The 18,239-nt window shown below is 35.9% G+C and overlaps 1 protein-coding gene across 1 annotated transcript in view; it reads left to right on the forward strand.

The window, feature by feature from the left end:
• LOC126781765 (protein O-mannosyl-transferase Tmtc3) overlaps positions 1-18,239 on the forward strand; it is a 175,648-nt gene that overhangs the window by 129,698 nt on the left and 27,711 nt on the right. The window contains exon 2 of the mRNA XM_050506801.1: positions 12,914-13,050. Coding sequence (XP_050362758.1) covers positions 12,914-13,050 — 137 coding nt within the window. The remainder of the gene's footprint in view (positions 1-12,913; positions 13,051-18,239) is intronic.

Raw genomic sequence — 18,239 nt, forward strand, 5'->3', positions numbered from 1 at the left:
ATCTAATTGTTTAAGATTAGCAAAATATCATAATTTTTATTCATATAATTTAATTAAAGAGGATCATGAGACATTTATTAACGACTTTATCCGACACATAAATATTTGAACATTGAACGCATGAATCTTAAACGAATATTGTGGGTTCAAACTCGTTCACCACAGAGCTTTCTTGAACTTAATTTATGTTTATGAAGAGAAACATCGTTAGGAAAACAGAAGTGTAGGATGAAATTTTACCACACTTGTATCCAAAACCATTGAATCAGCTTCGCGGAATAAGATCCAATCGTAAGGGATTGGATCTTATTCCGCGAAGTGAAAAATTCCTTGGCCCAGCAGTGGGACATTTACAGGCTCTCAATTATTTACAATGAAGTATTAAACCTATACCTTCCTCATGAATGACTATGCGTATTAATGAAAATAGAATTAAAGTTTCTGAGATTAACGCAAATATACATACATACATACCTTAAAGTTACAATGACATTATATCAAAATAGCAACTCTATTTCGACTATTCATTTGAATAACGTTAAATTATTCGCGAATCTAGTTCCTTAGGTAATGCTATCCGACGTCGGACTGAAGATGTTGTCTTTCGTCTACAATTATACTGATGGACGTACCGCTAGACTGTAACACAATGAAAACAAAGCGTTGTCGTAGCAGTAGGTAATCTTGTAAACGGACGCCATGTATACTTGAGAATTTATTCAAGAACGTGGCAAATATATGTTGTGTTTCCTTAACAAACCCTTGTAAATTTCTTCATAATCGTTTTCAAGCGTGCGTAACTCTACACGTTATTACTTAATGTGTTGGCTCGTTGGTTTGCACGTTATTCAAACAGCGCTAAAGTCACCTGAACACATGCAACCTATGGGCCAGATACTCTCAAAAATCGTACAATGCTCTCCGCATTCAGTACAAAATTGTCTTCAGAATGCTGATGCTTCCTTGCTTTTGTAGCGCATAGCGCGAACATCCCCGATTAATGCGTAAGAGGTATGGATCACTGGTGTGTAGACTGCATAGCAGTACCAACAGCATCCTTGAAATGATTGGAAGCTGGTTGAACTGCACTTACGTAAATCATTGCTGCGCTATTTCCGATGGAATAGCATAGTAATGAATTGCCTAATATTAATCAAAATAATTTTGTATTAGTTTTAACTTACTAACATAGAAAATAAGTCTGTATTGCTAAACAATTGAGACATTGTTGCTCTTAATAAAAATTATTATTATTATTCAACATCAAATTACTTTGAATCACACAAGATATACTTACATGTAAAGCTACCGACAATTAAACACTGACTGCTCAAACAAACAACAATTACACAATATGAACAAAGCAAATATAGTTTTAATGCGCGCCAGGAACTATCAGACCATGACACAGCGCTACACGATAATGTACTTCCTGCTTTCCCCGTCTGGCATATGTAACATTACCCGGATAATGCTGTACAAAATATTATGTCTATATTCAACAGAATGTTCACATTGGTTGGCTGCCCAATTAAATGATAAAACTTAACAAAAGCAGATGTAACTGGTCGCGACCTCAATAGCTTGAATTTTGCTGCCCATTGAAAATTCCGTTTGTTGAATTTTTTTTTTAACGAATAAAATATGCAGCAAAATCATATTGGTCAGCTCGTTTAACCCATTCGTAGCATCGTTACAACATTTCATTTTGAACTTGTTATAGCTAACGACTTTGTTCGTTATTTATTATTGAACTTCTCATACTAGTGGGATTTATGTTTTTCATTTAGGAATAATAGCTTTTATATAGTAATCAAGATCATTTAGCTTAAATAATAGGCTATTAGGTGCAATTACAGAACTGTGCTAATTATTCCTCCCTTTGACGAGGCTCGAAGCTTGTTAGGCTAAGTTTCCTCGAGATGTTCCTTCACCTCCGAGTAGGATATGAATTCATGAATTATAAATACGAATTAAGAACAGGAAAATTCAATGTTGCCTGCCCGGGTTTGAACTCACAATCTCGGTTGAGATTTAGACGTTGAGCCGTCTAGGCTAGTAATGTATATTTATCCTATCCTTTTAAATACACTACATACTAAAAATTTTAATACTCTGTTAAATATTTTTTTAAATATATATTTTTTTAATTAAAACAGAACTTATTATTGAATACACATATTGTAAGTAAGCTTGTAGCCGAGATGGATAGTGGTTAGAACTCGTGAATCTTAACCAATGATCGTGGGTTCTAACCCGGGCAAGCACCACTGAACCTGCATGTGTCTAATTTCATTGAAATTCTGCCACTGTGTATTCTACCAACCCGCATTAGAGCAGCGTGGTGGAATAAGCTCCAAACCATCTCCTCAAAAGGGAGAGGAGGCATTAGCCCAGCAGTGGCACATTAACAGGCTGTTATGTAAGTTTACTAGATATAACACGTCGTAAAATAATTTCTATGTATAATATATTGACATCATGATGTTAGTCCTGAAATAAAAATAGGATTATAGTATTAATGAGATTAATGGTACGGTGCTTCTTTCGGAAATAATTCAATTAGCGCGTTAATCCAGGTTACCTATATAGGATAACAAACTATTCGACACATACTATATGTATATGTTGAATATTATGTTGTTAATACGTACAATATTATGCGGTTTTATTTGGTGATAATAAAAATAAAATTCCAATAAATTAATTAAATATAAAGAATAATAATAAAATAGAAAAATAATAAATAATAATGTTCCCGATAAAATATCGGCTAACTTAACCGAATCTTAGCAGATGAATCCGAGTTTAAACACCAACAAGAACTTTCATGCGCTTGATTTGTGTTTATAATTCATTACGCGCTAGGGGGTGACGGAAAACGTCGTGTACATGTGTCGGATGAAAATTTGCCTCGTGTATCAACCAACTCACATTGGAGCAGCGTGCTGGAAGCTCCAAACCTTCGCCACAAAACATTTATAGGTTAATTATATATGTGCCAACACAATTGCAAAACAGGCTGTTACTTTTATGTGTGCCAACACATTTCCAATCTCAGTTCCTTAACACATAATTCGATGGAACAGCAATCCGAAACGACCAGAGAAAGATCAGACGGAGAACCAACACCTTATAAGCCTTCCAATGCACGGAAGTGTGACAATTGTAACCGTCCCTGAAAGACCACTTAGTAACTTTATATTTGCTCGACTCGGCATTTGAACCCTGGTCTTCAGAAATCGCAACTGTATAAGTCACTCCACTACCATTTAGCACATAATAATATACCGAGCCGGTTGGTGTGGTTGGTGGATGCTTGCCTTACACGCCGAAGGTTGTGGGTTCGATTCCCGCGCAGAACAGATATTTGTGTGCATGAACATGTCTGTTCGTCCCGAGTCTGGTTGTAATTATCTATATAAGTATGTATTTACAAAAGAAATAAAAAATAATAAATCCGTCGTCGCGTTTGGACTCTACTATCACTTACCATCAGGTGGAGTAGAGTCATTTGCCCTCCCGGCTAATATAAAAAAATAGTATATGTGTATCAGTTGTCTGGTTTCCATAGTACAAGCTATGTACAAGCTTAGTTTGGGATCAGATGGCCGTATGTGAAAAATGTCCCAGGATATAAATATTTCAAATGTATATATTTTATTCTCCGCAAACACAAACATCGTATAATAAAGTTGTATTATCTAGTAAGTACATTTGGTGGTATTTCTCATTCCTCTATATACTCGGTAACAATATATTATCGTGCCAAATGAAATAAGTCCGGCTTTCACAATGGAATGGTTACATGAAAAACTATTTTACATTTCGCTGGCTAAACTTTACTACTTTTGTCTTATAGATCTGACTAGTTAACTCGAAGTAGGTTCGCCATTTTCTTTATTATAACATAAAACTACGAAGAATATTTTCGCCTTTATTGTGTCTCTAATGATTAATTAGTTAATTAGGAGAGTGACGTTTTATTTTCCAAGGCGATTCTTCTGAAAATTCCGAGAAGGTTTATTTACTTATTACTTTTTTATAATCTAGCTGAACAGTTAAAAACATTATTCGAGAGTATTTAATCTAAAAATAAAATAGAAAAGTTGATTATTTGCTAACACAGCACGATACTGGAAAGGCATGTTTAAAACTTCAATTTAACAATAGCAATTAATATATATGTAGCGACACATACGTACACACGCACACACGTACAATATATATATATATATATATATATATATATATATATATATATATATATATATATATATTTATCATTTCGAATAAAAGGCACATATTTAGAGATGTTTCAGTGATCAACAAGTTTAATACCGGAAGTGATCACCGCTTGGTTCGAGGCACTCTAAATATCAACTTAAAAGCCGAAAGATCGAGAATGATGAGGTCTACTCTCCGACCTACCATGCTCCAAGCTGCTCAAGGCTCCGAAAAGTTCCAAATGGAACTTCAAAATCAATTCACCGCGTTGGAAACCATAAGCAGCATTGATGAGAGAACCGACACGCTGGTCAAAATACTGCAAAACACATCCCGCAAGTGTTTTCCGCCACAGAGAAGAGACAACGCACCAAAACTCTCTGCTGAGACACTCGAGCTCATGAGAAAACGACGAGAACTACCATCGTTTTTGTCAGATAAGGCCTTAAACCGAACAATAAAAACGCTGACGCGACGCGATCTCCGACGCTCCAATACCCGTGCCATCAAGGCTGCGATTGAGCAAAATCGGGGATCGAAAGTGTTCGCTCGCAAGTTTGGGAGGCCGCGTCTGACAAAACTTAAAACTGAAAATGGTGGGGTCGTTACCTCTAGGCCTGAGATTATCGGAGAAGTAGAGAGGTTTTATGGGCAGTTGTTCTCTTCAAGATCGGATAAACCCGTGGGAATCAGTATTGATGACCAGCGCGCCCCTCTTATGCGCCATTACTCCGAGGAGCTCCCGGTCGTTGACCAAGGAGAGATTAGGGCGGCTCTTGAACAGCTTAAAAACAACAAAGCTCCGGGAGATGACGGAATCACAACAGAGTTGCTTAAGGCAGGCGGGACTCCGGTCCTGAAAGAGCTAGCAAGCCTCTTTAATTCCGTCATCCAACATGGCAAGACCCCGGAAACGTGGAGCGGGAGTGAGGTGGTACTGTTTTTCAAGAAAGGTGATAAAACCCTCTTGAAAAACTACAGACCAATCTCCCTCCTGAGTCACGTGTATAAGCTGTTCTCAAGAGTCGTCACGAACCGTCTCGCCAGACGACTTGACGAGTTCCAGCCCCCAGAGCAAGCCGGCTTTCGATCAGGCTACAGCACCGTGGACCACATCCATACTGTTCGGCAGATTGTGCAGAAGACCGAAGAGTACAATCAGCCGCTGTGTATGGCATTTGTGGACTACGAGAAAGCCTTCGACTCCATCGAAACCTGGGCAGTGCTCGACTCATTGCAGAGATGTCATATCGATTGGAGATATATCGAGGTACTGAGATGTCTGTACAACGCCGCTACAATGACTGTCCACATCCAGGACTGTAAGACGAAGGCGATCCAACTGCGCAGAGGGGTGAGACAGGGGGATGTAATATCCCCGAAACTGTTCACCAACGCGTTGGAAGACGTTTTCAAAACGCTGGATTGGACTAAGTATGGAGTCAATGTAAACGGCGAGTACATCTCACACCTTCGATTTGCCGACGATATCGTCATCATAGCAGAGTCGCTGGAGCAACTCACCGAAATGCTGCGTAGCCTAGGCGAGTCTTCCCGGTGTGTCGGTCTCGGTATGAACTTGGACAAGACCAAGGTCATGTTCAATAGGCATGTCGTGCCGGGACCGATATACGTCGAGGGGAAACCTCTCGAAGTTGTTAGTGAATATACCTACCTAGGACAAATAATACAAGTCGGTAGGAACAACTTCGAGAAGGAAGCCGATCGAAGAATTCGCTTGGGATGGGCAGCATTTGGCAACCTTCGTCAAGTCCTCAAGTCGTCTATACCGCAATGTTTGAAGACGAAAGTCTTCAACCAATGCGTCTTACCTGCCATGACATACGGTGCCGAAACGTGGACACTAACTGCGGGACTAGTCCACAAATTCAAAGTCGCTCAGCGTGCTATGGAGCGAGCTATGCTCGGAGTATCTTTGAAGGATAAGATCAGAAATGAGATTATCCGGAAAAGAACCGGAGTCACCGACATAGCTTGCAAAATTAGCAGGCTGAAGTGGCAGTGGGCTGGTCACGTATGTCGTAGGACCGATGGCCGTTGGAGCAGACGAGTCCTAGAGTGGAGACCGCGAATCGGCAAGCGCAGCGTAGGGCGCCCTCCAGCCAGGTGGACCGACGACCTTAAGAAGGTGGCGGGCACCAACTGGATGCGGAAGGCGGAGGACAGGGAGCTTTGGCGCACCTTGGGAGAGGCCTATGTTCAGCAGTGGACAACGATTGGCTGTTGATTGATTGATTGATTGATATATATATATGTATATACACTGGCCGCCAAAAAAATCGACCCACCCGTATTTTTTTACTTACAAAGTTGTTATCTTAACTATGCGACGGCCTAGGTGGATTGTTTTACTTATGGGACATACATTTAACATTTTATTACCCACTTGATATTGATTTGGAGGAGTTGTAAGTGTTATTGAGGATATTTGGAATATTTTTAAAGTATTGATAAGAAAACGTTACTTTGTGCACAAAGTGCATGGTTAGTTTATTTCCAGTTTTTAACGCGGAGTCATCTCGGTTCGATGTTTATTTTTGATTAAGTGTATGAAACTTTGTTGCAACAATAATTTTAATAAGTTTAAACATAAAAAATGGATACTACTGAAGCAGAAGCTGCTCAAGTCGTAGCTCTTATTCATGAGGGGTTAAGTCAGCGAAATGTGGCTAGAACACTAAAATTAAGTCTTTCAGCGGTGCGAAGAGTGTACAAACGCTACTTGGAGACTGGGGAGTATCGCCGGAGACCAGAATCTGGCAGGGGGCGTGTCACGAACCCGACCGATGACCGTTTTATTGGTTTGACGTCTTTAAGAAACCGACATCTTTCTGCTGTTGACGTTCAAGGTAGACTCCGAGAAAGTAGTGGAGTGTCTGTGAGTGAAAATACTGTAAGAAGAAGACTTCGAGAGCAAAACTTAACCCCTCACAAGCCAGCAACAGGACCAAAACTCACAGCATCCCATCGACAAGCAAGACTACAATTTGCTAGGCAGCACGTCGATTGGACACTGGACCAATGGGAGACAGTATTGTTCAGTGATGAAAGCCGAATGTCTCTAGTAGGCTCTGATGGACGACGTAACGTCATGCGAAGGCCAGGAGAACGCTACTCTCAGTGTTGCATTCGAGAAACAGTCCGATTTGGTGGAGGCTCTACAATGTTTTGGGGAGGTATTTCTTTGACGGGTCGCACAGAGCTGGTTTTTTTCCGTAATCGTGCTGTTAATGCTGAAACTTACATAACGGACATTCTGGAGCCTCATGTCTGCCTCATGATGCCTTACGCTGGATATATTGGGGATAATTTCCAACTTATGAACGACAACGCACGACCTCACGTCGCTAGAATTGTTAAAGACTATCTCAGGGAAGTCGAAATTCCAGTTATGCAGTGGCCAGCCAATAGTCCGGACTTAAACCCGATAGAGCACCTCTGGGACCAGCTAAAACGTACGGTTCGAGCACGAAATCCAATTCCAGAAACCCTGAATCAACTGGAAGCTGCCCTAACTGAAGAATGGCAACGGACCCCACAGGAAGACATTAAAAAGCTAATCAGGTCACTTAATAGGCGTATGCAGGCAGTAATTAGGTCAAGAGGAGGAAACACTCCCTATTAAAGTAAGATTTAGGCACCCAAATTTGAAAACAAACGGCATAATCGTTTTGTACACAAAAAAATAAAATTGCGTAAAATTTTGTGTTTTCGTGTTTTGTCACATATTTACCTAAAAACCTATTTTTTGCGCACTATTTCTATTTTTGTACAATCCTACAATTGCATTTTTTCATTATCAATCTTAAAAATATAAATATGTGGTAGTTTAAAACCATACGATAGCTTTTTTACAAAAAATGTAGGTGGGTCGATTTTTTTGGAGGCCAGTGTATATATATATATATATTATATATATATATTGTGTTTATATATATTATATATATATATATTGTGTTTGTTACTATTTAGCAGTAATAAATAAAACTTTATAATTTTGTAAATAAAAATCAAAAAGAGAATATAAAGACATTTTATTTTCTATTCACGTCTAACGTATTCAAATGAGACACTTAAAACAAGGAGGATAGGGTTCATTATCATACATATTTGCGTATGTCGGTCCACTACAAAGAATTATCGTTACATTTAGCCCCTGCCACTTAGGAACGAAAGGCTGGTGTATTTTTGGAAGTGCTTTTTACTTTTTAAACGTCCAGGCGGTGCTTCCGGCATTTTGGCTTGGCTACTCATTATCAGCACACTTTATAATATTTTAATTTCATATTTAAAATGTTTTATATTCAACGAAATTTTTATTATAAATATAAAATAATAGTGTTAAATTGCATTACTTAATTACTATAATGATAAATTTAACTGCTAATCCTAACTAATATTATACTTACACTTTCACGTTTTAACTGCACAACCAATTATCATAAAATTTTGCATACATACAAAGGATTCCTAAAACCTTCTTTACCTTCCCATCACACTCAAGCGAAGCCGCGGACGGAAACTAATATAATATATAATATCATATGAGCCAACGTATAAATAGCAATGTAATATCTGATAGACTGTGGCATTTTCCCAAACCGCCCTTGTTATATACTCCGGATGGTAACGCCCTGTTTTTTATTACAAACTTCGCTTTTTAGTTAATATTTAACGCCCAAAAACCTACACCAATCTGATCTGAGGATTGAATTGAAGATTATCATATTTTAATGGAGTTTATGCGGAATCATTCTGAAAGACATGCTTTTTATTTTAAAAATAATATAGAATTACGAAACAAAGGTAACAGCATTTTGGTCGTTCCCTTTTGTCAAGTCATGATTTCATATCTATAAAAGTGACATGTTCACGTTATAATCAAACACTTTAAGAGATTTAAAGAAACCCTCCGCTTTGCATTAGGAAGGGCGTTGACCTGTCTTTTCTTGTATTTGTAGGAATACCTATTGAATCTCCACAGTTGAAGTCCTAATCAGTCGCATTTTCTTACGTAAACGTATCTTATGTAAACGCTTAAATATAAAACTTTTATAAATATAAAAGCAAGCAAAGCTTATTCATATAAAAGCAAATTAATATTAAAAATATATAGATATTTTTGTTTGATATAATATTAAAACAATGCAAGCCGAAGCAATTAAGTACATAACATCTACAAGTATGTAAAACATTTATTTCATGTTGAGTATTTTCATATTGTTTGCTGTACTTGTACAAGAATCGAGTCGTATTTATTGTCACAGATAAAATACGAATGCTACGTAAAAATAGTAGCAGTCTGTCATAGTCAAGATATCATCTATACACGTCTGTGATTTATACTAGCGTCAAAATAAATACTCATAAAATAACAGTACTATTAAATATCAATATGAAAAAGCAGTATTACTCAAGAATAGTGATTAACACTAACAAGCATCGTCTGTCACGGGTACCGTCCTTGAAAAAACAATATGGTCGTCATCTACGTATCGAAAAACGAATAAAGAGATGCGATTATTTCAACTAAACATAATATATATACATTTTTTATAAAAAAAAAATTGTTAGTTCAAAATAAATTAAAAATAATTTTAGTAACGCATTTTACGATATGTATTTAATTTAATATAATATTAGCGATCATTAAGCCGCCTTTTGTAACTATGAGCGGTGGTGAGCATTTGCCAGTTAGCGTTCTTTTTTTAAAATAAAATAAAAATATACAAATGGCACATCTTAATATTAGCTTTTTAACAATCTAGTATTAAAACCCTTACAGCCGTCTAGTTCCCTCACGCTAGCAGGTCGACAGTTTGATACCGTTCAGTAATTGCTTGTATGGTTAAGGCAAATGTTTGTTCGATTCTAAGCATTGTGTGTTCATCGTGCTTCAGATCAGGAAATTCTTGTTAGCGTTTAAACGCTTTAAGCAATTTGTTTGTCCATGAAATTACTCGTTTATATTAAATAAGTTATCAACATTTGATTATACGAAAATGAATTATATGAAAGTAAATTATATAAAAGAAATTAGTACGTGGTCACAAATTGGCAGAATACTGGTGGTGGTAGGTGTTACCTACCCAGACGAGCTTTGTGCAAGCTCGTCTGGGTAGGTAACACCCACTCACCAGATATTCTACCGCAAAACAGCAATACTTGATATTGTTGTGTTCCGGTTTGAAGGGTGAGTTAGCCAGTGTAATTACAGGCACAAGGGACATAAAATCTTAGTTCCCAAGGTTGGTGGCGCATTGACTATAAGCGATGGTTGACATTTCTTACAATGCCAATGTCTAAGGGCGTTTGGTGACCACTTACCATCAGGTGGCCCATATGATCGTCCACCTATTCTATAAAAAAAAAAAAAAGAATTTTAAGGCTGGCCGACTGTTTGATCCCTTTTTCTAGTTAGTTGGCTTCTTGGATAACTAGTTGAGGCTGCTTTGCTTACGTGTTAAATTAATAAATGCACTTACTAAAAAAATCTCTTAATCCGTTCCTTAACACGTTTGAATTGAAGTGGCTCTTTTGGACTCTGATGATATTTCACAGTAAATAAATTCTAAGAAGAGAAAGTCTCAAAGATATGGGTTGGTAAAACAACATTACTTAGTATGATTGTGTTCCGGTTTGAAGAGTGAGTGAGCCAGTAACTACAGGCACAAGGGACTTAACATCTTAGTTCCCAAGGTTGGTGGTGCATTGGCGATGTATAGGATGGTTAATATTTCTTACATTGCCAATGTCTATGAGCGGTGGTAATCACTTACTTGGTGGTAGCTGGCTTAAAAACACTTTACAGATAGAACACACTACACAGTATATAAAATACGTAGGGACTCCAACTGAAAATTACGCGTTTGAATTATTCGGATCAGTATTACATTCAACGACGAAAACTCATCCTATTAAAAATATTTTTCTTACGCTATCTTAGTGGCATCCGAAACATTCTAAACAATTCTAAGACACACTATCTTAAAATTTAGCATTGTACGTAAACGCTCTAGCTGGTATATTAATAACGACTGCCTCATTGGTGTAATGGCTTGAGTTAAAGGTAGTAAATCCAGATTTCCTGGGTTCAAACCCCAAAACAGGTCAACAAATAGTTATTGAGTTTCTGTCAAGAAATTCTTAATGGCAGTTCGATGTTTAAAAGTTTTCAATGTTTTCACTCCCGTGCCTCGGGAAGCACCTAAAACCGATGATTCTGTGCCTAACCACTCTTCTGTCCCATTAAAAGACTTAGGGGATAAGGAGTGTGTCTGTGGTTCAGTCGTATAGTAAGTACCCTTTGAGGTCGACCACGGTAACTAATCAGGAGGAGATCAATTCGAATTATATTAAAATGCAAAAGAACATAAATTATTTATAAAAATAAATAATAATATACAATTGTAGTTAATAATACATGAACATTTGTCTAAATTTGCGAACCATTTAGCAATATGAGGTGTTGCGACTTATATTTATTAGCACTAGCATATTGTCGCCATGACCTACCACCTGATATGGAATTTCATTTAAAGAAGCAGCCACAGCCCAGACAATTACTATTTTTGTTCACTCATAACTCATGTTTTTGACATCGACATTTTTAATTTTAGTAAATTAGTAAGATAGCATGGTTTTAAACGTAGCAAAGATGAATAAATGACTGAACGGATCAATTTGCCAAATTAATAATTTATTTTGATTGTGAAATTAACAGAAACGTTTTCGAGGAACAGATCGTTATTAAATAAAAGCAAAGTTACAGCCATTGAATGTCCTACTGCAGGGCAAATGCCTTTTCTCTTGCTTTCGTCATTCTTATTCAAAACAAGACACGATTTTGTAGTAAAAAGATATAGCACGTAAAAGATTTGACATCCAATCCACTTTATTTCGGTTGTTCGCTGTTCTATTACTTTGTCCATTAACAAATTAAATCGTATATAAATAAACACTAATACTAAAGGAATATTACAAAAATATATGTATAGATGAGAAAAAAGTGTATATTATATCATGTAATTGTATATAACTGACTATGTGTTTCATTATAGTATCCTAGCAAACTCTGACAGGACGTACACCAATATTAATGGCAATCGGTCAAGCGGTGTCGAAGTCTATTAATCTCAAGCAGATATACGAATATCCATTTTATATATAATACAAGAACATGACGCTTGTCACGTAAATAATCTTAATTTAAAGCGATTGAAACTGAGAAGCGCAGCTACTTATACAATATTATTATTTACTAAATATTTCTCTTAAACGCGCTGCATCTTCTGCTATAAGTCTTATGTAAATTGGGCTTAGTAGAATTTTTCATTTATTCGTTACAAAAAACTTATTTAAAATATAGGTAAGCGGACGGGCAAACGGGCTACTAGATAGCGCTGTAAAAATATTAACTATTCCTTACATCGCCAATGCGCCAACCTTGAAAATTAAGATGTTATGTCCCTTGTGCCTGTAGTTACACTGGCTCGCTCACCCGTCCAACCTCAACACAACAATACTAAGCATTGCAGTTCGGCGGTAGAATATCTGATGACCGGGTGGTACCCTTGCCCTACCACCAAGTAAATATCGTTTCGTCTCTTTATTTATTAGTATAGATTTAAAAGTAGATATATATAAAATTATTTCTTCTTTCCAGGAACAATCACACAAATCGTACCGTCCATTAACGGTACTCACTTTCCGATGGAACTACGCGGTGCACGGACTACAACCAGCGGGCTATCATCTCGTCAACTTGCTACTTCATGCTCTCGTCTCGTTGCTGTATTACAGGTAAGCGACGCATATTATAAACGTAACCAATTCCAAATAAAAATTGGTATACGAGATAACAATATTATAATTAATTTAAATAATATACAGTGGAAGTAAATTAAATAAAACTAATCAGATATTGTTTACAAATTAAGGCTACGTCGAGGAGATATCGCTTCGCAGGTTCATTTATCAAAACTAGTAGCATGCAAATAGCATGCTCGGTCCCTTTCAGATAATGCTTTGTGTTTGGTTTGATTGAAAGGGAATCGTGCATCATAAGCTGGTCCAATCTGGCTTATCGACTGATCCCAAATCAATAACGAATGCTTTTATAGCGTGCAATCAAGATAAAACGGGGAGAATTGATATATAGGAACGGATCACGACAATATTAGATTGTACATCTTCAATAACAAATAAAATTAAAATAGCTCGACGAATTTTGATCCAAAGCCCGCACCTCATCCGGCTATTTTTCTTTTTGCTTATTGTAGAATTCTTTCATTAGTAGTAATTCAAAGCTGATTGGATGAAATGCTCATAAGAACCACTTATGTTGGTATTTCATTCATAAATGACGGAAGTTCCACTATGATAGTCATTTTTCTGGTTATTACGTCGTGCATTAGCCCGAAAAATGACAATTTGTTATTGTTTAAGTTTAATTAACTAAAATGTAAGAATTTTTTTTTCATATTTTGTTAAAAAAACGCTGTATTTTGTTGAAAAGTGTATTAAAAAAAAATAAGATGATTTACTAAATTTATAACAACAAATATAAACTTGTAAAAATGATGTAAACACATGAAAGTAGAAGTGCTTTGCTCGCGTGGATTCGTATCATATCCTCGTCGCCATTCAAACATCTTCGGCAGGTGGAATAAACGATGGTTATATAACAAGAATTGTATTTCGAATGTTCGCTATATAAATTGAAATCTTTATAATATAACGTTTGTTATTTCTTCTCGATTAAATCCATATGAAGATTATAAATCATGTGCTATCTCGGATCTTTCAGTGCATACTATAGCGCTATATGTGACGCGAATATCACCAGTACTAACTATTCAAATGAGCAATTTAGAGTATTTCAAATGAGACGCAGGTGTGTCTGAATACGATTATGTTTGCCATTAACGATTTAACGCGGCCATCAAAACCTAAAGCCTGCTGGAATAGGTTTATAATATACATATATAACATTTTATCTTATATAATAACATTTATATATGTTATAAAAAACGTACATAGTACTAAAACTGATTTCAAACTTTTCATTATTATCAATGCTTTTTAGATGAACTAGCAATAATTAATCGACTCCAAAAAAGGTGGTTCTCAATTTCGTCCGTGTTCAATATACTTATTTATAGACATAGAAATCACTACCATCGGTTCGGAAAAGAAAATACGCAGACATGTAAAGAATCGGCTAAAGAAACTCAGTTGGTTTTTTTGTCTAATTTACTAAGTGTAAATTTATCACATAAGAAATAAATAGCTTAGAAATTATCGTTATTTCCAAGGAGTTATACCATAAGCTCACTAATTGTATAATTTTTATTTAGCAACTTATACAGTTTGACCGCTCTTTGGGATGATATTGGGACAATATAATTACTGGCTATGCAGTCGAGTAACAAAAGCAACTTCGAGATTGTTCCTTGTACCAATAACGGTTGTTTTAACCTTTTCTAACAAATCCGTTAATTTAAATACGTTGTATGTCTTAAAAGTAATATATATAGTAAACTTTAAAAAAAATAGGAGCGTGACTTTTTTTTCATTTGTTCACTTAAAAACTTCCTACGAAATAAAATTACACGTGAATTTTCTCTTAAAATTTAAACTACGCTTAAAATATGAACTATTCAATAACATAACCATCAACTAACGATCGGCAAAGATATCGAAGACCAAACAAACAAGAAACTTTTCCTTATAAATATATAATGGATGATTTTACTGGCAGCAATTTTACTAAGAAAATTAACAAACTAGGTTAATTTCACCTTTACTCGTGTTTAATTATCAAAGTCAATGTTTAGATAAGCGATCGATCGATTTTAACTAACTTCTAATGACGTATAGTTTTGAAACTTTGCATATATACATTAATAATTCTGACAACAGTACAATAATTTGGTACCATCAGCTAAGCGTGATGTCACGAGTATATAAGAAAATTATTCTACCGCCAAACAGCAATACTTAGTTTTGTTAATGTTTTGAAGAGTGAATGAGTCATTGCAACTACAGGCACGCGGGATATAACATATTAATTCCTAAGTTTGTGTGTGAAGCCAATTAGAGTTTTTATTTTATTTCACTGGTAGGCGGACGAGCATGTGATGGTAACCAACGCCCATCGACATTGACATTGTAAGAAATATTAACCATCGCTTACACCACCAATACGCCACCAACCTTTTGAATTAAGATGTTATGTCCCTTTTGCCTGTAATTACACTGGCTCACTGTCCCTTAAAATCGGAACACAACAATACCAAGTACTGCTGTTTTGCGGTAGAATATCTGATGAGTGGGTGGTACCTACCCACACGAGCTTGCCCAAAGCCCTACCAATGAGTTTGAGGTGAAATGTTATCATTGGTAGATAGGAAGAATAGGAAAGGTTAATTCAAAGTTAAAATATTTATTCAATGTAACGCATTACACTTACTAATTCATATTCAAAAACTTACTTCGGTTTTGAAAGATATACCTCAGACCTGAGTAGTACTGACAACACAAAAAAGTATTTTTTAATTTTATTTTTTAACTTCTGTTGTTACAATGTATTTATTTATATTAATATTTGTAAGTTAGTAGCGTTTCATACCGTGCGAAGTCTGCTCTAGTAGCTTATATGAATCAAATTGGAAATGCGATAAGTCATCGATAAAACTTAACCCTACAATTTCAATGAAAGATACTTCATATTTGCGTAAGTCGAAATTAATTAATATTAAAGTCCAATCACAGCTGCGTCGTTAACCCTTAATTGTTAATTGAATCGGGAAACTTTTAATTGTTAGAACTCAATAATCCAGTCATTGGGACCGGAGCTGAAGTCGTCTGTTTAATTATTCAGTACAATTTCACGTAATCGCCTGCTTTCGGCTGTATTTAGTTATTTACCCGACAACAACACTGGCGCTCATTTTTTATTAACACGTAATTAATAATAGACATACAACACGTTATATACAGCGTAGCTGAGAAAAATTGTACTCGTGCATACATTTTTATAATATACAAAATTAAAATAATAATAAAAACAAAAAACAAAATACATTTTACAAATTTATAGCAAAAACACGCCATTGTCCTGTGGCATTATTACCTCTCTGCACCGCTAGATTCAGCCTTTGGAATAAATAAGCACCAGCTCTTGGGTCACCAGAAGTGTGGACCAGTTTCTTAGAAAAATCTTTTCGTTTTTTTTGTTTTCTCGTGCATTATTTAATTCAAAAATTGAATTTTTTATTTTTTTAATTGAATTGAATAAGTTTTACAATAATTATATACTAAAAACTCGTGTCAGGAAAGATTATGTACAGAACAGTACAGTAACAGCTTGTTAATGTCCCACTGCTGGGCTAAGGCCTCATCTCCCTTTTGAGGAGAAGGTTTGGAGCTTATTCCACCACGCTGCTCCAATGCGGGTTGGTAGAATACACGTGTGGCAGAATTTCAATGAAATTAGACACATGTAGGTTTCCTCACAATGTTTTCATTCACCACGAGATGAAATATAAACACAAATTAAGCACATGACAATTAGTGGTGCTTGCCCGGGCTTGAACCCATGATCATCGGTTAAGATTCACGCGTTCTTACCACTGGTTCATCTCGGCTCAAAAAAAGATTATGATGATGAAATATGTTAAAAAATATATTATTAAAATCAATATATACTTTAAACGTGCTGTAAATTTTATAAGAAACACACACGCCCCGACACAAAATTGCGTAAAGGCTTGCACTTATTTACTTATTGTTAATAATCCAGTACAATTAGACGCTGAAGGTGTAAATATTCAGAATATCAAATAAATAATAAAACCAAATTGTTAACTTCATATTTTGTAGTCGGCAAAAACCCACGTGTCAGTGTAACAATATGTAGGCTGTATTACCACTGAGTACAATCGGAGAAATCGCTTGGCGAGATGCTATTATCATATATTGTAATATATATTATATTTTTTATCTTCCTATTTAAAAGATATATAATATATCTTAAATTGAATTAAAAAGTACGTGATGTCCGGGTACTATATAAATAAAAAGTAATGTAACATCCTATAAATGTCCCAATGCTGTCTAACGCCTCCTCTCCATTTTTTATGAAAAGAAGGCTTGGAACTTTTTCCACCACGCTGCTCCAATTAATTCGAAATTAGACACATACAAATTGTTCACGACATTTTTCTTCGCCGTGAACAAGATTTAGAAAATTTTGCACATGTAAATTCAGTGGTGCTTGCCCGGATACCTACGATCATCGGTTAAGATTCACGCGTTCTATCGTCATCTCGGTTTTCACATAGTCCAGTACTTAATGCTAATTAAGCTAGACAAGTGTCTGCCGGCTAGACTAGGTCAGCTTATGTTAAATATTCATACATTTAACGAATTTAATTCAATTAGTTATATTCGTGCAACCGTTATTTTAATGCCAGATCAATAATTTCAAACCCTTATAGCGGGTACAAATAAATGTTTGTCCGGACTATTTGTATTGTGTTAAGTAGAACTTCATCACATATATTTTATAAATTGTTGTTGACGCTACAAATGAGTAAACAACGCAATAATACACAACAGGCATTTATGGAAATTTGATATGTAATTGTTGAGTGAATGATTCATGAAAATTAAGTGCTTTTAATATATTTGAAACATAAACGTTTTAAGATATTATGTATTTACTTTATATAGCGGTTCTTATCGCGTCAATCTTAACCGATTATCGTGGTCTCAAACCCGGGCAACACCACTGAATTTTCATGTGCTTAATTTGTGATTATAATTCATCTCGTGCTTGACGGTGAAGGAAAACATCGTGAGGAAACCTGCATGTGTCTAATTTCACTGAAATTCTGTCACATGTGTATTCCACCAACCCGCATTGGACCAGCGTGGTGTAATAAGCTCCAAAACTTTCTCCTTAAAAAAGGAGAGGGGGCCTTAGC

This window comes from Nymphalis io, chromosome 4, assembly GCF_905147045.1.
Source record: "Nymphalis io chromosome 4, ilAglIoxx1.1, whole genome shotgun sequence".
NCBI classification, from domain to species: Eukaryota; Metazoa; Arthropoda; class Insecta; order Lepidoptera; family Nymphalidae; genus Nymphalis; species Nymphalis io.